The 26,807-nt window shown below is 39.2% G+C and overlaps 1 protein-coding gene and 1 pseudogene across 1 annotated transcript; one reads left to right on the forward strand and one right to left on the reverse strand.

Moving 5' to 3' along the window:
- Positions 1-411: 411 nt before the first annotated feature.
- Positions 412-5,611, reverse strand: LOC127649798 (sorting nexin-16-like; annotated as a pseudogene).
- An 8,951-nt stretch (positions 5,612-14,562) lies between these two features.
- Positions 14,563-20,134, forward strand: LOC127649020 (leukocyte elastase inhibitor-like). Its single transcript, XM_052133902.1, has 7 exons — positions 14,563-14,834; positions 15,190-15,358; positions 17,494-17,634; positions 17,844-17,961; positions 18,080-18,222; positions 18,665-18,832; positions 18,952-20,134. The coding sequence occupies exons 2-7, from the start codon at positions 15,191-15,193 to the stop codon at positions 19,354-19,356; spliced, it is 1,143 nt and encodes a 380-aa protein (XP_051989862.1). The 5' UTR covers positions 14,563-14,834; position 15,190; the 3' UTR covers positions 19,357-20,134.
- Positions 20,135-26,807: the final 6,673 nt, after the last annotated feature.

Genomic DNA, 26,807 nt, shown 5'->3' on the forward strand with positions numbered 1-26,807 from the left:
CCACATGATTGTGTCATTTATTAAACTTCACCCAAATATTTCAGGCCAAGACTGAAGAACAAATCTGAGCAGTTCACATGAAGCTACACGTCACTGAAGTCCATATCACAGAATAAAGTCATGAGCATCTTCTGAAATCACATGAAACAACTCTTGAAGATTCCCTGATAAACAGCAGCAGTTCATGACACTTAAACAGATATCAAATGAACGTGACCCTGAGAACAGAGATGTCCTTGTTCCCTCTGGATTCAGTGTCGCTGGACTGTCAGAGAAACACAATTCCTGTAGTTCAGCGAGTCGTGCGTGTGTGTCTCTGGCTGAGATTAAACTCGAGTCATTCCTCTCGAGCGGACCAAACACGTCTCAGCTGTCCACAGACTCAGAGAGGAGAGACTTACTTCCTGTCGGTCAGTGTTCCAGATGTGTGACCTGAATAACTGGAGAAGCACTGCTGACGACCGGACCGCACCAACACACCGAACCCTGACCCGACTGAACCGCACAACTACAAACACACACAGAACAGTGTATTTACATTAGCACAACATTCTCATGAAGGTACATGTGTGTGTGTGTGTGTATGTGTGTGTGTGTATGTGTGTGAATGTGTGTGTGTATGTGTGTGTATGTGTGTGTGTGTATGTGTGTGTGTGTGTATGTGTGTGTGTATGTGTGTGTGTGTGTGTGTGTATGTGTGTGTATGTGTATGTGAGCGTGTATTCACCACTTTGTGGGGACCAAATGTCCCCATAAGGATAGTAAAACCCGAAATTTTTGACCTTGTGGGGACATTTTGTCGGTCCCCATGAGGAAAACAGCTTATAAATCATACTAAATTATGTTTTTTGAAAATGTAAAAATGCAGAAAGTTTTCTGTGAGGGTTAGGTTTAGGGGTAGGGTTAGGTTTAGGGGATAGAATATAAAGTTTGTACAGTATAAAAACCATTATGTCTATGGAAAGTCCCCATAAAACATGGAAACACAACGTGTGTGTGTGTATGTGTGTGTATGTGTGTGTGTGTGTGTATGTGTGTATGTGTGTGTGTGTGTATGTGTGTGTGTATGTGTGTGAGTATGTGTGTGTGTATGTGTGTGTGAATGTGTGTGTATGTGTGTGTATGTGTGTGTGTGTGTGTATGTGTGTGTATGTGTTTGTGTGTGTATGTGTGTGTGTGTGTATGTGTGTGTGTGTGTATGTTTTTGAGTGTGAGAGTGTGTGTTTGTATATGTGTGTGTGCGCGTGTGAGAGTGTGTGTATGTGAGTGTGTGTATGTGAGTGGGCGTATGTGAGTGTGTGTGTGTGTGTGTGTGTGTGTCAGACTGAATGTTCTGTAAAGTGGTGGACTTACAGGAATTATTATTAATTATTAATTATAGCTGATTATTAACCAGCAGATTGTTTATTAAAGAGCAAATGAAATGGTTTGACAATTGCAGATTTTATTGTGTCTGAAAAATGGAAGTTTTTTTTTCTTTCTTTTTTTCCCTTTCGTTTACATCATCACAGACATCAACCTGGATTTGCTACGTGCTAATGCTAGTCAGTGGTAACATGAGGAGGACGTTCTCATCTTAGAGAGTATTTCATTCTGCAAACTGTATATGTGCGCAGGAGTGCAAGATGACGAGGATGAGGATGACGGTACATTTTAAAGGTGTTTATCTGCTAGAAGTGAGTTTTGTCACAGAAGATGATAATGTAGACTCACTCTTTTTCATCCGGCAGCTTCTGATCGGCTTCAACAGCAGAAGACTCGATGTCCACACTGCTCTCAGTGCTGCCCGCACCGGACACACAACACGGCGTGTCATGTCCACTGAACACACAAACACACAGTAAGTGTCTGAGAGGGTCGGTCTGTATTTTGAGATGTTGGACACATGTTTTGGATTTACTTGATTTGTTTTTCCAGTGCTTGAATGTGAAGCTCTTTCTCCAGCAGAGATTTCTTTAAGCAGCTGATCTCTCTCTGTTTGTCGAGAAGTTCCTTCTGAAGCCTGTAGTTACACTCCTCTAGTGTCTCGCAGAACACCTGACACACACACCCCCCCCCCACACACATACCCACACACACGCACGCACGCACGCACACACACACACACACCCGCGCGCACACACGCACGCCCACACATGCACACCCACACACACACTCACACCCACACACACACACACACCCACACACACACACACCCACACACACACACACACACACACACACACACACACAGTTGTGTTTCCATGTTTTATGGGGACTTTCCATAGACATAATGGTTTTTATACTGTACAAACTTTATATTCTATCCCCTAAACCTAACCCTCACAGAAAACTTTCTGCATTTTTACATTTTCAAAAAACATCATTTAGTATGATTTATAAGCTGTTTTCCTCATGGGGACCGACAAAATGTCCCCACAAGGTCAAACATTTCGGGTTTTACTATCCTTATGGGGACATTTGGTCCCCACAAAGTGATAAATACACGCTCACACACACACACACACACATCCACGCACGCACGCACACACACACACACCCACACACACACACACACAATTAAACTGTGAATGATGCATTAATGAAGAATTCAACTGCTAACACATTTAATAAGTATTCATTAACGTTGTCTTTTACATTTTTACTAGGGGTGTATAAACATATATAGTCTCATTCGATACTACACTCACTATACAGTACCAGATGTGTCGTACAATAACACATTATAGTGTATTTAAACACAAGCAGTGCAATATTGACAGCTGAGGAACAGTGTTCTCCATTGAGCGCTCACAGGACAAACAGAGCAACACACTTACAGCACATAGACAAGAAGATCGATGAAAAAACACAAGTAGATTGTACTGTAGCGGTACAGCTTGTTGAATTTGCCAAACATCAGGGTTACGTCCTGCTGCTACAGTACATCAAACATGTCATATTATTTACACTGACATCACCTCACATGTGGCATGCACAGCAGGAAACCAGCGATTACATGAGACTTATAATTATCTGCTTTGACTTTGAAATGTAAATGTGTATGAGCACAATACTTGTGCACCTGTTATAACGACACCTGTGCACATGTTATAGTTCACATGTTATAACAACACCTGTGCACATGTTATAGTTCACATGTTATAACAACACCTGTGCACATGTTATAGTTCACATGTTATAACAACACCTGTGCACATGTTATAGTTCACATGTTATAACAACACCTGTGCACATGTTATAGTTCACATGTTATAACAACACCTGTGCACATGTTATAGTTCACATGTTATAACAACACCTGTGCACATATTATAGTTCACATGTTATAACAACACCTGTTCACATGTTATAACAACACCTGTTGTATATCTTTTGTTGTAACTCAAAATGACTCATTTTTAGCTCTCATATGGTCAAAAATGATTATTTTCACGAGTACGGTTAGGGACACCCCTGTTCTACCCTTAAAGGGTCATGAAACGCTACAACACATTTCACGAGATGTTAACAGGTATACATGCACACAAGAGCACAGAATGCCAACCTTCATTAGTTTACTCATTTCAAGAGGGTTCATTTAGAAATTTCTCAGGCTATTTTCATCTTCCAGGTTTGAAATTAATATCAAGTCAACGTCACGGCGCACGTGGTTTACACTTTCCATTGAATTTGAGTAAATCTAGGTCAAGGGTGTTCTCGATATTATTCATGAGAAGGCGTGGCCAGCGCTTCAAACTCTCACACGAGTCACCCCCACACTTGCTGACAGAGGTCAGGATTACAGTCAAAGGCAACACGTCTTAAACGTTCACGCAGCGCTCATTTATTAACGTGTGTGTTTGGAGATACGCAGTGAGAAGTATCATCTCTGAATGGACGGATGGCGCTTCTCGTACGATGTGTGACTGCATTAATGCTGCTTTCAGATGGATGACAATCATTGGCTATGTTTACAATCATGTGACTGACTCGCCCGACTCTCCTCCAGACTGTCAAACGGGCCGGCGGATCGTCCAGACACAAGTATTCCCGAACCGCCACACTGAGAACAAACATTCACTCCTTTACACACTCGTATCAGACCAGATAAATCTGAAATAAAAGACTAAAACATCATTCATGAGTTTCCAGCTGCTCACCAGTTGGCGATGTCTTTATGGGCCACGAGATTCTGGAGGAACACCTGCAGGTCGAGCTGTCTGTCCTCCAAGAACTCAGTCTCATAGTTGTCTTTAAACCAGCGCTTTGGAGGAAGAGACAGCCGGAATCCAGCAAACATCTCCTTCAGCTAAACACGACGAGACAAACGGAGCATGTGCAGTGGACACAATCACAGGATCTTTAGGACTGATGGAGGAACTTCACATCTTTCTGACCTTGTCGTTGAGTCTTGAGAAGTCTGTGAAGCGTCTGAACACAACCCAACTCTCTTCTGGAGTCTTCTTCACCAGAACTTTATAAACCTGCAGCACAGAAACACTTGATCGAGCAGACAGAATATACAAGAGAACACACAAACCTCACGCCAGACCCGGAGACTTCTGACGGTCAACGTAACATTTACGAGATGAGCAGAAGGTTCGAGCTAAACTCCTGCATCTCTTTCTCAACATAGATCAGAAAACACTCTAAAACATCTTGATGTTCAGAAGATGCTCTTTTTCTTTAAGATTTAAGAATGACTTGAGTCAGTCCAAACCTGACCAATAAGAGCCCAGACAGAGCACTGGCGGTTAGACATGTGATGTATTCAGTAATACGGTATATCACCGTAATTAACATGCACAATACTGTCACCGAAACGACCGGCCGGTTGAACTGTGATGCACCTCACGGATCTCTGTCTGCATCACCTCGATCTAATGATGGACTACTCTTATAATATAATATATTGACTACCAATTAATTACCAACAAAACTCATCAGTCAATTAACAAGGACAACTGCATAATTTTTATACACTTCATAATCATATTTAATCAAACTGCACAATGATGACTTTAAGACTTTATAGATATTACAGTTTCATTTTCTGTAAAGCTGCTTTGAAACGATGTGTGATATGAAAAGTGCTACACAAATAAAATGACTTGAATTAAATTTTTATAAACAGAACAACAATAAAGTGTGTTTATCTTTAATCCATTTTTGTAATATAATTCAATACCATGATAAAAGTTTCAGTAATTATCATGATGTGAACATTTGATTTCGTCACACGTCTACAGATGGATTAGGCATGTGACGTAACCTAACCCTAAACTTATTGATACTTTGATTCTGTGTGTATATTTTGTTGTAAGGGTTCTTGTTCTATAATAATAAAAAAATAAATAAAAAGAAGTCCTGGACTCACAGTGAATTTGGCCCGTTCCTCCATCACCTCGTACCCCAACACAGTGGGTGTGATGGGCCGCTCCTCCCAGCTCAGACCCGGGGTATCTGACGGGCTGTTCGGACGCGGGTCACTGGAATATTCCACCGCGTGTTCGGTGCCGTTGAGTCTGGCGCGGGTGACGGGAATCTGACACGGCGGGGCGGCTCTCTTACTGTCCGCCTGCGGAGCTCTGTGTATGGGCACCGGCACAGGAACAAACGGTGTGGCCATCACTCAACACACAGCCTGAAGAGAGAAGTGACAGTTTATCAGATCTTTTTTTTTTTTTTTCATTTTTCCAGATTTCTTTTTTTTATTTATTTTTTTATTTTTTATTGATGCATTCATTGATAAACAGTATGGAAAACATATAATTCACAAAGGCAGACAATACCAGGGGAGCATAGGGCTAACAAAAAAATACAAATACAACAGACAAAAATCACAAATCAGCACTGAAAGATGTTAAACAGGGTAAATAGATGCAAGGTCTTTGAAGCATTAGAGCACCAGAAGGGATTGCATCAAACACTACGGCATATTCCTTCGGTGGTATAGGAATACCATACTTGTCTAGAAGTTCGGAGTATGACATTAATTCACCACTAGAATTGAGGAGATGTTTAACCAGATAAACTCCATGGACAAACCAGTTTTCCAAGAACAATGATTTGTGTTTATATAATATGTCTCTGTTGTTCCAGATGTAGTACTTGTGAGGGGAAAAGTTGTGTTTCTAAATTTAGGACCAGGAAAGAAGCAATTGTTTGTAAAAGTTTGATAGTTTTAAGGGGATTTTTTTCAACATTATAGCTGCAAAGTAAGAGGAAATTAAGACCTCCAAGCTTTGGAAACAGGTAGTTGGGAATACATTTCCAGATTGAGTTTGGATTTTTTAAAAACTGTTTTATCCAATTTATCTTAAAGTATTGTTGAGAGTAGAGAAATCAAGAAAGTTTAGACCACCATTTACATAGGAGTTCATTACGTAATACTGATTTTCTAACATAATGGATTCTATACAAACGGACCTCCACAGTCATTGATAATCTACTATTCAACTTTGTATGGAGATACAAAGTTGAATAGTAGATTATCAATGACTGTGGAGGTCCGTTTGTTGACATCTAGAGATAAGGCTGCATAAGTAAGATGAGATATGCCCTCAGCTTTGGTTAGCAAAATTCTTTCTTTAAGAGATAAGTCTCTTTGAAGCTATAAATTAAAATTTTTCTGTACCTTTCCTACAATTGGATCAAAATTTAAAGAGCATCTGGTGTTGTTGTTTTTGTTAATAACAATTCCAAGGTAGGTGACAGACTCTTTCACTGGAATGGTAGAGATAGACGGAACGTTACAGTTTTTAAGGGCGAGCAGCTCACACTTATTGATATTTAAGTATAGACCAGAGGCTTTAGAGAATGTCTTAATTGTATCAATAGCAAATGAAACCTGTGAGGCATCCTTTAAAAATAAGGTAGTATCGTCAGCTAGCTGACTAATGATTATTTCTTTTTCAGTTATTGTGATACCTTTCAAGGGTAATCAGAGAGTAATTGAGCACAGATCAGAAACAGGTATGGTGAGACAGGACACCCCTGCCTGACGCCACGCTTTAGGTCAAATCTAGGTGAGGTGCCTCCACACTGTCTAATTGAACAATTTGCAATCTTATATATGGTTTTAATGACTGTACAAAAGTAAGTGCCGAAGCCAAATTTATCTAAGGCCCGTAAGAGAAAGTTGTGTTCGACTGTGTCAGAAGCCTTGCAGAAATCTAGAAACAGTATATAGCCATCATCGTCACTAAGATCAGCATAATCAATGAGGTCCAGCACAAGCCTGATGTTATTGGATATATGTCTATGCCTCATAAACCCGGTTTGGTTTTCATCAATAATTTGGTCCAAAACAGCTTTTAATCTTTTGGCAAAAACTAGAGCTAGGATTTTGTAATCATTATTAAGAAGGCAAATTGGCCGCCAGTTGTCAATGCATAGCGGGTCTTTTTTATGTTTTGGAATAAGGGTTAAAAGTCCTTGAGATAGAGTGGGAGGGAGAGTTTGATTTTCAATGCTTTCTGTGTACACGTGGTGAAGGAAGGGGGCAAGTTGTTCTGCAAAAGCAATATAAAATTCAGAGGTTAAGCCATCAACACCTGGAGATTTGTTGAGTTTTAGATGATGAATGGCAGACAACACTTCATCTGCAATTATTGGGCTATCACAAATATCTTTTTGGTCATTCAAGATTGACTTTGTTTTAGTGAGGTATCCTAAAAAAGTGTTAGCCGCTACCTCATTATACTGAGATTTATACAAATATTTATAAAAGGTGGAGCAGTAATTAGCTATATTTTGGGGATCATCAGTAATAACACCATTAATGCTGAGTTTTTGAATAGAGTTGGATTTACTGGATCATTCTAATTGGAAGAAATAGGCAGTGTTTTGCTCTCCTTCCTCTAACCATCTACATCTTGACCTCACAAAGGCTCCTTCTGCTTTTGTTCTGTATATTTCATTCAAGTGATTTTGCAGTACAATTAAATCCTGTTTGTCATTTTCTGATAGATTTTCAGGCATAATCTGAAAGAGAGCAGTTATTCTGGTAATTATCCTTGTTTCCTCCGCTTTTCTGGATTTGGATAAAAAGGACCCGTACTCTCTTAAGAATTTTGACACCTCAAATTTAAAAAGCTCCCAGTTTCTGGAAAAGCATTTTTCTATTAAAGCCTTGTTCCAGAAACAATGAATCATTGTTTGGACCTTCTTAATTACTAGGTCATGTTTTAAAGTAGAGTTATTAAGTTTCCAATAGGAGCCTCTTAATGATTGACTAGCTTTGGAGATTTGGAGTGACACAGCTCTGTGGTCTGTTAATGGAGTTGTTAGTATATCAACCATAATGCTATTACTATTTAGGCGGTCAGAAATTAACCAATAGTCAATACGTGACAATGAAGTGCAAGCCTTATTACTCCACGTATAGAGTTTAACATTAGGATTTTTTCCCCTCCATATATCTATCAAGTTAAATTTTTGCATGAATATCAACAAATTGGAAGATGAGGAATTTATTGAATTTGGAGGCCATCTGTCTAAGCAACCATTTAAACTAAAGCAATGTTGAAGTCACCACCCACCAGAAGCAGTAAATTTGGGTATTTGGATAACAGTTTATCAGATCAACACTGAAGTTCATTCAAATACTGACGTCATCAGCGCCACAGACAGTCATGATTCTCATTGAAATATCATAATTCAGAGAAACAAATCAAAATCATACCAATAACCCGTCAGTCTGACTAAAATGTCATACAGTAGTCTGTCTTTATATTACATTTCGTATTATTATAAATGAACGTGTTTATAATTACTTTATGTTTTGATCGCTGTTATTCCTCCATCCGCCAGTCTGACGCTCAGCCGGAAATACGTCATCACGCCATTGCGGGTATGGAAGAGCGGACGGACATAAACGTTCTTTGGAAATCCAGGAATATATAAATACTCCTGGTTTAGCCCAAATTATAACTAGAAATCTAGAATTGCTTGCAAATGGTCATTTGCTACATTACAATATCAACTCTGACATTTGGGCTGCTGCACTAACTGATGACTACAAGTCAAACCTAATGACAGCAGTTCACATTCACACAAATATTGGAAGTTTAATGCCAAAAAATTAAATTAATTATTCAAGAAATTATGAACTCAGAGGAGCTAACATCTCCTACCAAGAAGTGGGAATACCTAAAATATAAAATACGCCAAGTTACCATTTCATTTAGTAAAAGATTGAAAAGCAAGAACTGGAAATTATTAAACAATTAAATATATACTACAATAAATCTAATCCTATTTGGATAGATATAAGAGAAGTTTTTACTGAAATATTTGACACCTGTGTCCTTCCACCCAAAATGAGACATGGGGTAATCGTCTCAATTCCAAAACCTGGGAAAGATCCCAGACTCATAGGACACATTATGTAAGGAATTCATTTACATTTACATTTACATTTATTCATTTGGCAGACGCTTTTATCCAAAGCGACTTACAAAAGAGGAAGAACATCAGCGAATCATCTTAGGGAGACAGTGGTACAAAAAGTGCCATATTACAAAGTTTAACTATCATCAGAATAGTATACAAAACAGATTTAAGTGCAACAAGAAATGTAAATAATTTTTTTTTAATTTTAGTGACCGGTTAAGTGCTTTTGGCTGCCTCCATCAATTCAAGGGATTTGAATTCTGGATATAAAGTTCAATAATAATTTTATTAGAAGTTGTTTCACTGAAATCTTTTACCCTGAAAAGCCCAATAAAAATGGCCTCCTGTATACATTTGATACATATTCAATAACTAAATTAAGAACCATGTATTTAACACTTCCTGTGAATTTAAATTCTAGTTGAAATCTCTAAAAACATTTTTGGACATCCTAAAACAATTCCCGACTAATAACTGAACTTACACTGAATCAAACAATATCTATCACTGAGTTATTTATTTCATTTAGTTTTTAATTATTCATGTTATTAAGAGCTGTTTCCTTTGAATATTTTTTCTTTATACTGAAGTTGTGGATTGTTGCAATGTTTGTTTATAATTCTGCACTAATAATCATATTTACATTCAGACGCATATGTACTTGTTAGAGCATCTGAACAGAAGTTTGTGTACAGGCGTGAACTCGTGGACGTGTTATTGCAGGTACACACTTAAACACCAAAACTTCCGATGTCAAAATAAAAGTCTCTTCCACTGTCAATATAAACCCTACAATTATCTATTTATTTGTGTATATTCATTTACATTACTTACAGTTTTTTTGGATTGCTTACACACTAAAATTAAAAGTAGTACACTATTAGCAAAACCTTACACTCAAGAAGCAAAACATCAGCCCATATTTGCACAACTATAAGCACATTGTCAACCACACACTTGTTGCAAAACTCTACACACAGTGATTTGCAAAACACTAAACACACTTAACATACATTACACACAAAAATCTATCATGAAGTCACTTCCTTGCAATACCAAAGCACTGACTGTCAAATTACCGCACCGTCCAACCAATTGGTTCAACACAGTCATCAGGTGTGCAAACACTTGTTTGCTTAATTGTAGACACACCAATCAGGTGTATAATCAGATGAGTTCATCGGTCTTCAAGCACAATGGAAAGAGTCAGAGAAAGAGTAAGACGAGGAGAAGGAGGAGGAAGGGGAGGAAGAGGAATCAACAGAGGAGGAATCATCAGAGGAAGAGGAAGAGATGGAGGCCATGCTGGAGGTAGAGGAAGAGGAAGAGGAAGAGGTAGAGGAAGAGGTAGAGGTAGAGGAAGAGGAAGAGGAAGAGGTAGAAGTAGAGGAAGAGGAATCAACAGAGGAGGAATCAACAGAGGAAGAGGAAGAGATGGAGGCCAGGCTGGAGGTAGAGGAAGAGGTAGAAGTAGAGGAAGAGGTAGAGGAAGAGGAAGAGGAAGAGATGGAGGCCAGGCTGGAGGTAGAGGAAGATGTAGAAGTAGAGGTAGAGGAAGAGGTAGAGGAAGATGAAGAGGTAGAGGAAGAGGAAGAGGTAGAGGAAGAGGTAGAGGTAGAGGAAGAGGAATCAACAGAGGAAGAGGAAGAGATGGAGGCCATGCTGGAGGTAGAGGAAGAGGTAGAGGTAGAGGTAGAGGAAGAGGAAGAGGAAGACAAGAAGGTGCTCAAAGAGGACCGAATCTGAGAAATGAGATCCACATTGTCAACCACGGCCTGACGCTGAGGGAGGCTGGACTGCGAGTACAGCCAAATCTAAGCCGATACACAGTGGCAAGTGTGATAAGAAAATTTCGACTGGAAAATAGGTATTGTAAAAATATCATCATATCAAAAACATCTGCACGGTTTCAGTAACTGCTTACAGTACTGTATTCTATGCACTATCAGCACTTCTGTTACCTTTTCCTGTGAAATTACTGTAATATTGTATACTGTTTGTTTTTTCTACATAGGATTGAGGGTCAGGAACGACAAGGGGGAAGGCCTCCTATGTTCACAGAACAGCAAGAGAGGGAGATAGTAAACATGGTTTTGGCCAGCAATGCTACGACACTCAATCAGCTCCAAGCTAACATTGTCAATAACCACGCCAGTTTCAACGATATCCATCAGGTCTCAACATCAACACTGGTACGCATCCTAAAAAAAAACATATTCAAATGAAGCAAATTTATCGAGTGCCTTTCGAGAGCAATTCCGAAAGGGTGAAACGACTGCGGCATGATTATGCAGAGGTATGTATTCACTTTAGCAGTGTGATCTTGCATACTGTCTCATAATCTTTTACTGTCCTGTAATATGTATACTAGATCTACACTGAACTACACCATTTTGCCTGACACTGTTCTTCAGAGAGTTTTACGAATGGATGGAGCGGAGATCCAGCATGAGTTCATTTACGTAGATGAGGCTGGGTTCAACCTGACGAGAACACGAAGAAGGGGAAGAAACATCATTGGCCACAGGGCTATAGTCAATGTCCCAGGGCAACGTATAACACTCTGTGCAGCCATTACACAGAATGGGGTCCTCCACCGCCATGCCCATATGGGCCCTTACAACACAGCACTCATACTTACATTCTTGGACCAATTGCACAACATAACAGCAGCAAATCAAATCGCTCATTTGCAATACATTGTTGTCTGGGACAATGTGTCTTTCCACCGCTCTGCTCTGGTTCAGAACTGGTTTCAGCAACATCCACACTTCACCGTCCTATATCTTCCACCATACTCTCCATTCCTCAACCCTATAGAAGAGTTTTTCTCGGCATGGCGGTGGAAGGTATATGATCTCCGTCTCCAGGCTGAGGTACCCCTCATCCAAGCCATGGAGGAGGCCTGTGACCAGATGGAGGTAGCAGCAATGCAAGGATGGATTCGTCATTCAAGACGTTTCTTTCCAAGGTGTCTTGCTAATGACAACATTGCCTGCGATGTTGATGAAATTCTCTGGCCAGATCCAGCTAGGCGAAGAGACAATGTTTTTTACAGTAAACTTACAGTACAATACGTAAAGTGACATTTTGTTACAGTATTATGAATCTCCATGTCAACATTTTGGGCGTGTTGGGAAATAAATGAGTTTCTTCAGTCTGCAACATTGGTCTTGTGTAGTGTTTGGTGAATTTACATTATATTTGTACTTTGTTGATGGTAGCCTACTCTAATCATAGGGAAGTAGAAGTGCTAAAAGTGTTTTAGGTTTATCACAGCAGAGTGTAACTCGTGCAAACAGAGTATAGTATGTGAAACGTGTGTGTTTCATATGGTAACAAAGTGTGGTTTTTAAACAGAAGTGTATAGTTTTTACAAGAGTGTTTAATTATGCAAAGGATCTGTAGTGTTGTGCTAATTGTGTGTAGTGTTTTGAAAATCGTGCTTAAGCAATCCAAAAAAACTGTAATATGTGTGTTTGTGTGAGAGTGTGTGTGTGTGTGTGCATGTGTGTTTGTGTGTGTGCGTGTGTGCATGAGTGTGTGTTTTTTTGTGTGTGTGCATGTTTATGTGATTTACGAGGACAATTTACAAACTGGTTATTAAAAGGGTATTATGCTATAAATGTGGTTTATGAGGACATTTCTAGTGTCCCCATAATTTAAATCACTTAAAAATCAATGTTTTATTGAAAATATAAAAATGCTGAAAGTTTTCTGTGAGGTTTAGGGGATAGAATCTATAGTTTGTACAGTATAAAAGTCATTATGTCCATAGAAAGTCCTCATAATGATAGGTAGACCAACATGCACTATTTTCGGAATAGTGCATGTTTCTCACAGTCAGCCAAGAGAAAGTTGGTGGAATCTACCTTCTTACCTATCTTAGATTATGGAGATGTTTTTTACAGAAACACTACTAAAGCTCTCTTACAATCAGTAGATTCTGTTTATCACTCTGCTCTAAGATTTATAACTTGCACAAAATATCACACTCATCACTGTGCACTGTATGAAATGGTAGGTTGGCCTTCACTTTACATAAGAAGGTACAAACACTGGCTCATACTTGTATATAAGGCATTAGTCGGCCAGCTTCCTCAGTATATGAATAGCTTAATAACTTTTAATATTCAAGGGTATAATCTACGTTCAAGTAGATATATTCTTTTAAATGTTCCTTTAATGAAGACAGAGTTTGGAAAAACTGCTTTTATTTATAGTGCATCAGCTGCTTGGAATGAGATCCAAAGTTCATTGAAACTTGATGTACTTATTTCTATAAATGAGTTCAAGTTACATTTAAACAAATTATTCAAATCTGTCTGCACTTGCTCTTAACGTTTAATCTTGTTTTATTGTTGTGTATGTGTGTGTTGTGTAATCTGTTTTATGTAGTTATGTATATTGTGTGTTGCTACCTTGGCCAGGGCTCACTTGTAAATGAGATATTTATCTCAATGTGATTATTTCCCTGGTTAAATAAAGGTTAAATAAATAAAAAAAAAAAATGTGTTTGTGTGTGTGAGTGCGTTTGTGTGTGTGTGTGTGGGTGTGTGTGCGTGAGTGAGTGTGTGTGTGTATGTGAGTGTGTGTAGGTGTGTGTGTGTGCGCGAGTGAGTGAGTGTGTGTGTGTATGTGAGAATGTGAGTGTGTGTGAGTGGGTGTGTGTGCGTGAGTGTGTGTGTGTAGGTGAGTGTGTGTGTATGTGAGTGTGTGTGTGTGTGTGTGTGTGTGTGCGTGAGTGAGTGTGTGTGTGTGTGTGTATGTGAGTGTGTGTGTATGTGAGTGTGGGTGTGTGTGCGTGAGTGTGTGTGTATGTGAGTGTGTGTGTATGTGTGTGTGTGCGTAAGTGTGTGTTTGTGAATGTGAGTGTGTGTGTTTGTGTGTGTGTATATGTGTGTGAGTGTTTGTGAGTGTGTGTGTATATATGTGTTTGTGTGTGTGTGTGAGTGTGTGTGTTTGTGTGTGTGTGTGTGTGTGTGTGTGTGTGTGTGTATATATGTGTGTTCAGTGAGCGGCTGAGAGGAGCAACACATTCCGTTGACTGCACGCCAGCGGACATAGACATGAATGAGCTGCGCATGTGCACGCTGTGTTAGCAGGAACCAATCAGTGATCACATAGCAGCTGCCTTCTCCTTTGTTTTAATTCAAAACATTTAATTTGACCGTTTTTTTTTTGTTGCAGAAAATATGTAATTGAGAACCGTTTTACTGGACATTCGGCTATATACTTATATAAAAACAGTATGAGCACGGTTTAGGGGAGATAACCGTTATTATAAACTGAAGTAGGCTTCGAATTTGATTAATATGCTAATGACGCATGACGTCATCTGGCGACATTTAGCTACTTTTCGAGCAGGCTTTAGCTACTTTCCATTGAAAATAGTTGGCAACACTGCTTCGGCGATAGATTCATTCGTCTGATCTCCTCCAACTGTCGCGCTACATGTAAGTCTTTCAGATCATTGTAATAATTCAACATTACATAAATATTAAAAGAGGAAAGTATTTGAGTGTTAATGACGAATAATTCTTCATTTCTGTAGAAGAACCCGCTGTAATTAAGACATTTCATGTAATAGTTTACGACGTCGTCCGAAGCTGTTTGTCTTTATTTGATTAAATATGAATAAAACTTTGCCGCTGAAACGCGACGCATATTTTGTCGTGTTGTTTTCTCTCAGTTTTAAAGACGCTGTTTCTGACAGTGCGGAAGTGAAAGGACTGTCAAGAATATTGAAGACATTATAAGTTGTATTTATGGATCGTGTAAATAAACTCTATATTCTGTGTTTGTGTTCAGAATGGAGTCTCTCTCTACAGCACACCCGCAGTTCTGTCTCAGTCTGTTCCAGAAGATCAGTTCAGGAAACCCCGCAGGAAATGTCTTTTATTCTCCTGTCAGTGTTTCTGCGGCTCTGTCGATGCTGTCTCTCGGAGCATCCGGTAATACAGCGGCTCAGATGAAGCAGGTGAGTCCGATCACGATCTCTGGATTACTGCGTCTACAACAGTTCTTCCAGTATTATATATCAATAACAAGGAAGTACATGGACATGTTTCAGCGTGTTCGTTAATTCATTTTAACGAGCTTTATTGGCATGACAAAGACATGTTGTTTTACCAAAAGCAATTACACAGAAAAACAGATCAGGATCTGAACAAGGACATGAGAACAATAATAACTATAAAGAAATAACATTCAGCATTAATGCAACATTATCTAGGGTCAGAAACAGGGTTAGGGGGTTGGGGTCAGGGGTCATCATTACATCATATATTGTTATTTACTTTAGTTCTGGTTGTCCCTGATTGTAGGATACTACAAATCTTGCAGCTGTGTTTGCACATTCTTCTTTTTCACCCAGAATAAAACACATTTTTTGTGTACATTCATTGAACTCTGGGCATATGTTGTTAATTTTGTGGCTATATTTGTTTGTAATTGGTTGGTATTTTGGGCATTCTGTGAGGAAGTGCAGTTCTTTCTCAATCACTCCCAGAATGCATTGGGAGCACAGTCTGTCCTCGCGGGGCAGCCATGTCTGTCTGCGGCGGCCCGTCTCTATAGCCAGACTGTGCTCGCTGAGTCTGTACATCGTCAGTGCTTTTCTTCATTTTCTGTCAGTCACTGTGCTCAGATAGTTTCCCACCATGTACTGTCAATTTAGTGCCGAATAACATTCCAGTTTGTGTTGAGTTTTAATGGTATTTTTCTTCTCTTTGTGTATAATTTGGTTAGGCCGAATGTTTGTGAGTGTGCCGTTATCCTGAGACTGGCGGTCTCCTCAGGTGTGACCTCAGTCAGTCTCAGGACAAGCTGGCAGAGGGGACTCTTCACTAAGCTCAACTCTTGGTACTTAAGGGCTTTATAATGGTATGTGTTGGGGTCACTTGTTTTTAGGTGCTTCCAGAATTTGATGGCTCATTTTTGAATGTTCAGAAAGAGAGGGTATTGGCCCAATTCTGCCCTGCATCCATTATTTGGGGCTATTTTTCATTTCAATGGGATGTTTTTCCAAATTTAAATTCAAACACAAACACAAATTTTAAAGGTGGACCCCACACTTCACTGCCATATAATGCTGCCAAATGCATAAATATATAATGCAATTGGTTCGACGACTGATTTGAATTTTTTGAGCCAGATTCTAATTGAATATCAATTTTAATGGAATTTTATTGGCATAAAATGTTAATGCTTTCTCTTTGAGTTCATTCACAGCCAAAGCAAATTACCTGTAGAACTGATTTTTAGGCCGAGGTAAGTGTATGTCTTTGTGATTTCAATGCTTCTGTTTGTTAGTCCCTGAGATCTGGATCACTTTTGGAAGATCATGACGTTTGTTTTTTGGTGGTTGTCTGTCAGGGGACCAGGTCTGCCAGTAACTCTCCAGTAATGTTAGTAACTCTCCAGTAATGCCAGTAACTCTCCAGTAATGCCAGTAACTCTCCAGTAATGTTAGTAACTCTCCAGTAATGCCAGTAACTCTCCAGTAATGCCAGTAACTCTCCAGGAATGCCAGTAACTCTCCAGTAATGCCAGTAACTCTCCACTAATGCCAGTAACTCTCCAGTAATGCCAGTAACTCTCCAGTAATGTTAGTAACTCTCCAGTAATGCCAGTAACTCTCCAGGAATGCCAGTAACTCTCCAGGAATGCCAGTAACTCTCCAGGAATGCCAGTAACTCTCCACTAATGCCAGTAACTCTCCACTAATGCCAGTAACTCTCCAGTAATGTTAGTAACTCTCCAGTAATGCCAGTAACTCTCCAGGAATGCCAGTAACTCTTCACTAATGCCAGTAACTCTGAGGGAGTTCAGAACACCCCTCAATGTTATAAACAAATACCAACCGCAGGGTCAACGGGCATCACCATAGCAATGACAAGATGTGTTAAACGCACACATTTTTAGGTTTATATGTTCTTCATATACATTAATGAATGCAGGATTTGTATCTGTTATTCAAGTATTCTGGAGTTTAGGGATTTGGGGGTTTGAGTCCGGATTTGGATCGGAATTTATTTGCTCAAGAGTTTCCTCAACAACTTCAAACTTCAATATTTTGACATATTAAAACTATTATTTGCTGTTTGTCTCCAGACTTTGCATTTTGCAGATGCAGAGGGTGAAATCCACGTTGGGTTCAAGAAGTTTATGAAGGAGCTGAACAAAGCAGAAGCTCCGTACGCTTTGAGTCTCGCCAATCGCCTCTATGGAGAGCAATCCTACCAGTTTATTGAGGTGAGATCTGTTTATTCATATGGAGAAACAATGCTGCAGTCTTTATAGACATGAGATAAATGTTGTTTTAATAGCTATTCTGATGCTTAGTATCTGATCAACCAAAATGAGTCCAGACATCTGTTACAGGGGTTTCTTATTTCAAAGAAATGTTTAACTATAAATGATTTACTGTGAAGTGTCATTATTTTCCCCTCTGTGTTGTTTAGAAATTCCTTTGTGATACAAAAAGCCTGTATGAGGCCGGACTGGAGACCGTTGACTTCATCCAGAATGCAGAAGCAGCACGTGTGGACATCAACAGCTGGGTGGAGAAACAAACACAAGGTGACAAACAACATATAATCATTCATATTATATCACGTGATTGATCGATCACATAACTTCAGTTGAGATGTTTCTGCAGTGCCATGTAGTGAATTATAATAAACATGTCTAATGGTAGAGAAGATCAAGGATCTGCTGGCTGAAGGAGATGTTAATGCGCTGACGAGAATGGTGCTGGTGAACGCCATCTACTTCAAGGGAAACTGGGAGAGAAAATTCAGTGTAGAAAGCACCAAAGAGGAGCCGTTCAGGTTGAACAAGGTGAGATTTCAGAATCGGACGAGTTTTATTGGTCAGGTAATGTGTTTTACAAGGAATCTGAACTGGCACTTTCTGACATTGAGTGCACATGAAATATAAAGAAGTGGACTGCAGTTCTCAAATACTTGCATACATATAAATAGTATAAAAAGTAAGTAGAAATGTATAACAGTGTGTGTCAAATGTGTAGTTGATGACTACGGGGATGCTGAACAGTGAAGAGCGACTTCACATGCATTCATTTAACTTTGGGGTCTCCAGGGGAGCTACCCAGACCCCCCTAAAAACTCAACGATTTAGGAGGGCAGACTACATCCAATAATCCTCTCAGCTGCTCGATGACATGCTTAATTCATAATCTTTATTTCATCATTGAATATCTCATATTCTTGTTGATTGATTATTTGTGCTGCATCTGTATGTCTCTGTTGATGTTTGACAGAATGAAATGAAGCCTGTTCTGATGATGTATCAGGAGGCAAAGTTTCCTCTGGCCTTCATCCCGGAACTGAACTGTCAGATTCTGGAGCTGCCATACGTTGGGAAAGATCTCAGTATGTTGATCATGCTTCCAAATGAGATGGAGGACGACAGCACTGGCCTTCAGAGGGTGAGACAGCAGACGTTTATGTCATTAAACAGTCTGTGCAGTTCCAGAACACATCCTGCACTTTGTATTGCAATGAATCTCCTCTGTAGACACATTAACACACTGACTATCTTGTCCAGCTGGAGAAGGCTTTGACCTACGAGAACTTCATGAAGTGGACCCGACCCGGCATGATGAATGTTCTGGAAGTTCAAGTATCTCTGCCCAGATTCAAGATGGAGGAAACCTATGACATGAAAGGGTTACTGGTCAGCCTGGGAATGGTGGACGCGTTTGACCAGCAGAAGGCTGACTTCTCAGGCATGTCCCCCAACCACGATCTGGTGTTGTCTAAGGTGATCCATAAATCATTTGTTGAAGTGAATGAAGAGGGGACGGAGGCCGCAGCAGCGACCGGCGTCATCATGAGGTTTCAATGCTATATGCCTCCACGCTACTTTAATGCAGATCATCCCTTCCTCTTCTTCATACGTCATAATCCCACCAAGAGCGTTCTTTTCTGTGGACGCTTCTGTTGTCCTTGAGCTTCTCCTGCTGATATGAGATGTTCCAGTCCAATAAACACTTACAATGTTCTGAAAGTTTTGCATAAAATGAGTCAAAATATCCAAAAAGTCCAGTTGTTCCTGCTCCTCTTTGAAAATATCCTTTGCCTTAATTACAGACTTAATTACTTTTTTGAATCCTCTTTTGAATCATTCTGGAGAAAAATGTTCTATATTCATTTACTGTAACATTATGAAAAAACACTTATGCTTGTTAAAAAATGAAACCTGTATTTTGTTTTAAACCTTTATATTATTTGAATAGATACTGATATTGATATCATTTCTCATCCAGATATTAGAGATTATTCTCTCATTTAACATGTATATTTCCTATAAAAGTTGCTTAAATTCTAATTCAAATCGTAACAACTTTGTCAAACTGAGAAAATAAAAAAGATAAATGACAGTGTCGGTGTTAATCAACTTCAACATTAGCATGCTCTGTTACAGTAAATTACAATTGTGACTTATGTTTAATAAATGGTGACTGGACTGCAGCGTAAGTGTGAATTAATTAGTACTGGACATTGTCATGATGTGTGCAAAGCATTAGTAATGTATGTAAAATATCAGGAAGTAATACACAAGTCCTTCCTGTTCTGATGAGTTGACCTGATTCCATCAAATATTGTGAACAACAAGTCACAAAGAGATTATTAATAAATGGGTTAGAACATTTTGACATTTCCCATTGTTGTCATTGTACAGAGTCTGTTATGCATTGATAATGTGTTGAATAAAAAACAACAATAAAACCGCTAATTATATGAATTCTCAAATTAAAAATCTAATGTGAAGGTGGCGATTGATGACTCGCGTCCCATCACGAGAGTGTCTGGTTACCCAGCACTGTTTTGTAATAACTGAGAATGTGTTCTACATTAAGCTAATCATAAAAATGAACTCTGTGAATTCCAAGTTGTTGTCAGCGATAACAATAGTGTTATATTTTGTGAGGGATTCAAATCAATCCCAAAACCCTCACCGCTCAGGAACAACGAACAATTTGCGGTAAGTCATGGCATCGGCTCATGTTATTTGTTCATGCATTGCATGTCACATGTTTAAAATAGCCTCCTCCGTCAGCAGTGAGGGATTCACTTGTGATAAATGTAAGGAATTATTCAGGCTGACGGAGAAGGTTAATGAGTTAGAGACTCGCATCCGAACGCTAGTAGAGGTCAGTGAGAAAGAGAAGCCGTTAAATACTGTTTCGGATGCGGGCAGTACAGAGAGCAACACACACACTTTGGTTCCGGTTATAGAGCCCCTGCAGCAGGGCATTTGGGTGACGTCTCGGCGGCATACTCGTTCAGCAAAGAGACACCCCGCTTCTGTTAGGGTTTCCAATAAATTCTCCCCACTCAGTGATACACCCACTGAGAATCATATTGAAAGAGCCCTTGTTATCGGTGATTCTATTGTAAGGAACGTGGAAATAGAGACTCCAGCCACTATTGTTAATTGCATTTCGGGGGCCAGAGCGTCTGACATCAAATCAAATTTACAACTGCTAGCTAATGCTAAACGTAGATTTTCTAAAATTGTTATCCATGTCGGCACTAATGATGTCCGGCTTCGCCAGTCGGAGATCACTAAAGATAATGTTAAAGAGGTGTGCAAATTTGCAAAAACGATGTCAGACACTGTAATATGCTCTGGTCCCCTCCCTGCTCGTCGTGGTGACGAGGTTTATAGTAGATTAGTGTCACTGAATGGCTGGATGTCTGAGTGGTGTCTGCAGAATAAAATAGGATTTATAGACAATTGGAAAAGTTTTTGGGGTAGACCTGACCTGCTAAAGAGAGACGGACTCCATCCCTCCAGGGAAGGTGCCGCTCTCCTCTCTAGTAATTTGGCTCATAGACTTAATAATGATATTAATTGACTAAATGGGGCCCAGGTCAGGAAGCAGACAAACTGGTTAATCCGAACGTCTGCTAGCTGCCTTGAGACGTCACACAGGTCACATAAACTACAACACATAGAGACTGTATCACCTAGATATCTCATAGAGACTGTCTGTTCCACGAACTACGAAACACAATACCCTCACTAAATCATTTAGAAAAAATTTGATTAAGGTCAAACGTGAACAAAACAAACAAATTAAAAATGTACATCATATAAAAATAGGGCTACTAAACATTAGATCTCTTTCTACCAAAGCACTAATTGTCAATGAAATGATTACAGATCATAGATTGGATGCGCTCTGTTTGACTGAAACCTGGCTTAAACCTGATGAATATATTAGTTTAAATGAATCTACTCCCCCAGGTTATTGTTATAAACATGAGCATCGTCTGAAGGGTCGAGGAGGAGGTGTTGCTACAATTTACAGTGAAGTTTTTGGTGTTACTCAGAGGACAGGATATAAATGTAAGTCTTTTGAACTAATAATGCTTAAGGTGACACCGTCAAATACAAATAAAAATTCTCTGTTGTCCTTTACCCTTGCTACAGTGTATAGATCACCCGGGCCTTATTCAGATTTCCTTAGTGAATTTGCAAATTTTTTATCAGATCTTGTAGTTACTGTAGATAGAGCCTTAATTGTTGGTGACTTCAACATTCACATAGATAATGAAAATGATACTTTGGGATTAGCATTTATCGATATTCTCAACTCTCTTGGAGTCAGACAAAATGTAACAGGACCAACTCATCGCCATAATCATACGCTAGATTTAATTCTTTCATATGGAGTTGATGTTGATAATATAGAAATTCTGCAGCAGAGCGATGACATCACAGATCATTACCTCGTCTCTTGTATGCTGCAATCAGCTAATGTTACTCAATTTACACCACGCTATCGTTCAGGTAGAACTATTCTTTCGACCACTAAAGATAGCTTCACTAATACTCTTCCAGATCTATCTCATATACTCAATAAACCCCAAAGCCCAGAAGAACTTGATGAAATAACAAAAAATTTAAATGCAGTCTTCTCTAGCACCCTTGATGTTGTCGCCCCACCTCGATAAAAGAAAATTAAAGAAATAAACCCTGCACCATGGTACAATGATCACACTCATGCTCTCAAGAGAGCAGCTCGGAAAATGGAGCGCATGTGGAAAAATACAAAATTAGAAGTATTTCAGGGTGCATGGAAGGATAGTGTCTGTAGCTACAAACACGCACTCAAAGCTGCCAGGTCAGCATATTTTAGTAAACTCATAGAAAATAACCACAACAATCCTAGATGTTTATTCAGTACTGTGGCTAAATTGGTTAGGAAAAAGCCTCAACCGAACCAGATATTACGTCACAGCTCAAGAGTAATGACTTCATGAATTTCTTTACAGATAAAATTGAAATAATCAGAAATAAAATTGGAATTATGCAATCATCTGTCATAGCACCTCAGAAAACAGTGTCGAATAATTTCCCTCATGTGCAACTTCAATCCTTCGCTATCATAGGTCATGAAGAGCTAACAAAACTTATCGAAACATCAAAAGCCACAACTTGTTTGTTAGATCATATACCAACTAAGCTCTTAAAAGAGGTATCTCCTGTAATATCAGAACCTCTTCTTAATATCATTAACTCCTCGCTATGCTTAGGACATGTCCCAAGAAACTTTAAAATGGCAATTATCAAACCGCTAATTAAGAAGCCACAACTTAATCCTGGAGAACTTGCTAATTATAGACCAATTTCAAATCTGCCATTTATGTCAAAAATACTATAAAAGGTAGTGTCCTCCCAAATATGTTCATTTCAGAGAAATAGTATATATGAAGAATTTCAATCAGGATTTAGGCCTCATCACAGTACAGAGACTGCACTTATCAGAGTTACAAATGACTTGCTCTTATCATCTGATCGCGGCTGCATTTCTCTTCTAGTGCTTTTAGATCTTAGTGCTGCATTCGACACTATAGATCACGACATTCTCTTGAATAGGCTGGAGAATTATGTTGGAATTTGTGGAGTGGCATTAGCATGGTTTAGGTCATATTTAGCCGACCGCTACCACTTTGTCTATGTAAATGAGGAATTGTCAAACCAAACAAAAGTAAAATATGGAGTGCCACAGGGATCAGTTTTAGGGCCTCTGCTTTTCTCCATGTATATGCTTCCCCTGGGAGATATTATCAGGAATCGTGGAATAAGTTTCCACTGCTATGCTGACGATACACAACTTTATATTTCTTCAAAACCTGATGAGATTTCACAATTCTCAAAATTAGCAGAGTGTATTAATGAAATAAAAGATTGGATGGCCAGAAATTTCCTTCTACTCAATTCTGACAAAACAGAGGTTCTAATTATTGGACCAAAAAACTCTAAAAATAAGCCACTAAAATATAATTTGACTCTAGATGGATGTACTGTTACATCATCTTCAACAGCGAAGAACTTAGGTGTTATATTTGATACCAATCTGTCCTTTGAAAATCAAATTACAAATGTTTGTAGAACAGCATTCTTCCACCTAAGAAATATTGCTAAATTAAGGCATATGCTCTCGGTTGCTGATGCCGAAAAACTAATTCATGCGTTCATGACCTCAAGACTAGATTATTGTAATGCATTACTGGGAGGATGTCCAGCAAAATCAATAAATAAACTTCAATTGGTTCAAAATGCAGCAGCCAGAGTGCTGAACCAAGAAATATGATCATATTAGCCCCATTTTATCATCGTTACATTGGCTACCTGTTAAATTCCGTATTGATTTTAAAATTCTGTTAACTACGTACAAAGCTTTGAATGGTCTAGCTCTGCAATACTTAAGTGATCTTCTACCACGCTATGTTCCAACACGTTCATTAAGATCGCAAAATTCTGACCTATTAATAGTTCCTAGAATATCAAAATCCACTAAAGGAGGAAGATCCTTTTCATATTTGGCTCCTAAACTATGGAATAGTCCCCCAAACACTGTTCGAGATGCAGACACACTCTCTCAGTTTAAGTCTAGACTAAAGACTCATCTATTTAGCCAGACATACACCTAAATTATCCTCCAAACCACAATTAGGCTGCTTTAGTTGGGTCTGCCGGAACCAGAAACCAGAAACATTGAGCATGATCTCTAACTCTGCAATAAATTAAATGGCATCTACGCTTACATCTTTTTATTTGTTTCCCTGTCTCAACCTCGGGACTCCTATCCTGAGGTCACCAGAACCGGCTGGATCCAGCACCATTACTGCATCATGTTGGACTCCACTGCTACATGTCGCAGAATGATGATGACTAAATGCAGCCGGTGCCAGCCAAACATCACTTCAATCTATTATGACGGACTTCAGAGGATGACATGATGCCAACTCCAGCCTGCATCACCTCAGTCTATTTATGGACTACGATCTTGAAATGAAATGCTTAGACTAACTATTGCCAACAAAAGCCTTCATCAGCCAATTAACAAGGACAATTGCATCTATGTGAACTTCTGCAATTAATCAAGATGGACTTCAAAGACTTTGGTCATTAATCTTACAGTTCAAACACAATCAATGTTTAATCACTGACCATTAACACTTAGTTTAATCATTTTAAACCATGATTTTACCTATACATAATATATACATTACATTCATAATGTTAGCCAGAGGGGAACTGGCCCCCACAGTGAGTCTGGTTTCACCCAAGGTTATTTTTCTCCATTAATCTACATCTTATGGAGTTTTGTGTTCCTTGCCACAGTCGCCTACAGCTTGCTCACTGGGGTTATTAATACAATTATCATTTAATTATTTTTAAACACTATTAAAAAATCGTATTTTATCTAAATTACACAATGATGATTAATCGACTTTATAGACATTACAGTTTTATCGTCTGTTAATGGTGATATTCTGTAAAGCTGCTTTGAAACGATGTGTGTTGTGAAAGGCGCTATACAAATAAAATTGACTTGACTTGACTTGTTGTCAGTATCAGCGATCTGGTCCCATGACGCCATGCAGAATGGCATTTCACCGGGTCGACCAGAATTCCATAAACGGCATAAAAATCTTCAAAACTTACATATTCAATGGACAAGTCTGTTCTTTGACAGTGCAGTGCCAATGTAACAGTCAGGAAATCAGACAGATAACTGACTATAGCCCATCATGTGCTGTAGTCGCAAAAAGCTCGGTGAGTAAAGACGCTGACTACCACCCCAGAAGTCGTGAGTTTGAATTCAGGGCGTGCTGAGTGACTCCAGTCAGGTCTCCTAAGCAACCAAATTGGCCCGGTTGCTAGGGAGGGTAGAGTCACATGGGGTAACCTCCTCATGGTCGCTATAATGTGGTTCTCGCTCTCGGTGGGGCGTGTGGTGAGCTGTGCGAGGATAGCGTGAAGCCTCCGCGGTAATGTCTTGACGGTCTCAGATGTGGAGGGAACTGAGATTCGTCCACTACCACCAGGATTGAGGCGAGTCACTACGCCACCACGAGGACTTGGAGGGCATTACAGATTGGGGATGCCACCATCAGTTTTTGTGTACCCAACAGCAACGGAACCTCCGTAGGCTGATATCATGACCACATATCCTACTAAATTGTGGAGCAAGATTGGCGACACATCACGAAAATCTGTTGGCACTTAATTTAAGGTGTCTGAGATAAAATTGGGGAATTGACAGTCATCACAGCACTCAGAAAAGAGTGTTTGATGGCACTTATACACTATAGTTAATGCTGGGTCAAAGATTGCTCTGAATTCATTGATTTCAATATAGTGTCAGAAGGATGGAGAATAAAAATGCAACGGTTTCCGATAGTGAAGCTCCTTCATGCGACCAAAAGTTGAGAACATTTCAACACGCTCTGCTGTATTAATTCCCTATCCTCTATTATCTTTGTCTTTGTCTGCCAGACTAAAAAGATACTATTGTGGAGAGAGCCTGGAGAAGTGTTTAAATGTTTACTGGTGCATTTTCAAAACAAAATTGCCATGTGAACAGATCAAGGCTGTTGTCACTACCAGACACACAGTTTCAGGGTCTGAGGGGAGTTGCACCACAAATCTGTCATTCATTTTTTTTACGGTTTTTTTCAATCGCTATGACAGTTTTTTCAATACATTTAACAAATTTCCTAAACTCTTAACACAGTTAGCACTACTGTATAAGCGTCTGTATAAGCTATACTATTAACACATTTGTTGTTGCTTTAACACAAAATGCATACAATTAACACAAATTTAAAATGCTTGAACTTCTTTTACACACAAGCTCAACCAAGACCAAAACAATGTAATTTTACAGTCAAATTTACAAATGCTTTCACACTGTATGTCAGAACAGATAACATCATGTTCTAAACATAACCTATGTAGGCTGAAGTCAAAGTGAACAGCTGTTCATATTGTGAATTGAAACACAAATATATTCCCTGTATCTTATTCCATTGCTAATGAGAAACAGCTTATTGAAGTTATGCAAATATATAAATCACAGCTGATTCCCATCTAGGAAG

The sequence above is a fragment of the Xyrauchen texanus genome, chromosome 9, assembly GCF_025860055.1.
Source record: "Xyrauchen texanus isolate HMW12.3.18 chromosome 9, RBS_HiC_50CHRs, whole genome shotgun sequence".
Taxonomy (NCBI): domain Eukaryota; kingdom Metazoa; phylum Chordata; class Actinopteri; order Cypriniformes; family Catostomidae; genus Xyrauchen; species Xyrauchen texanus.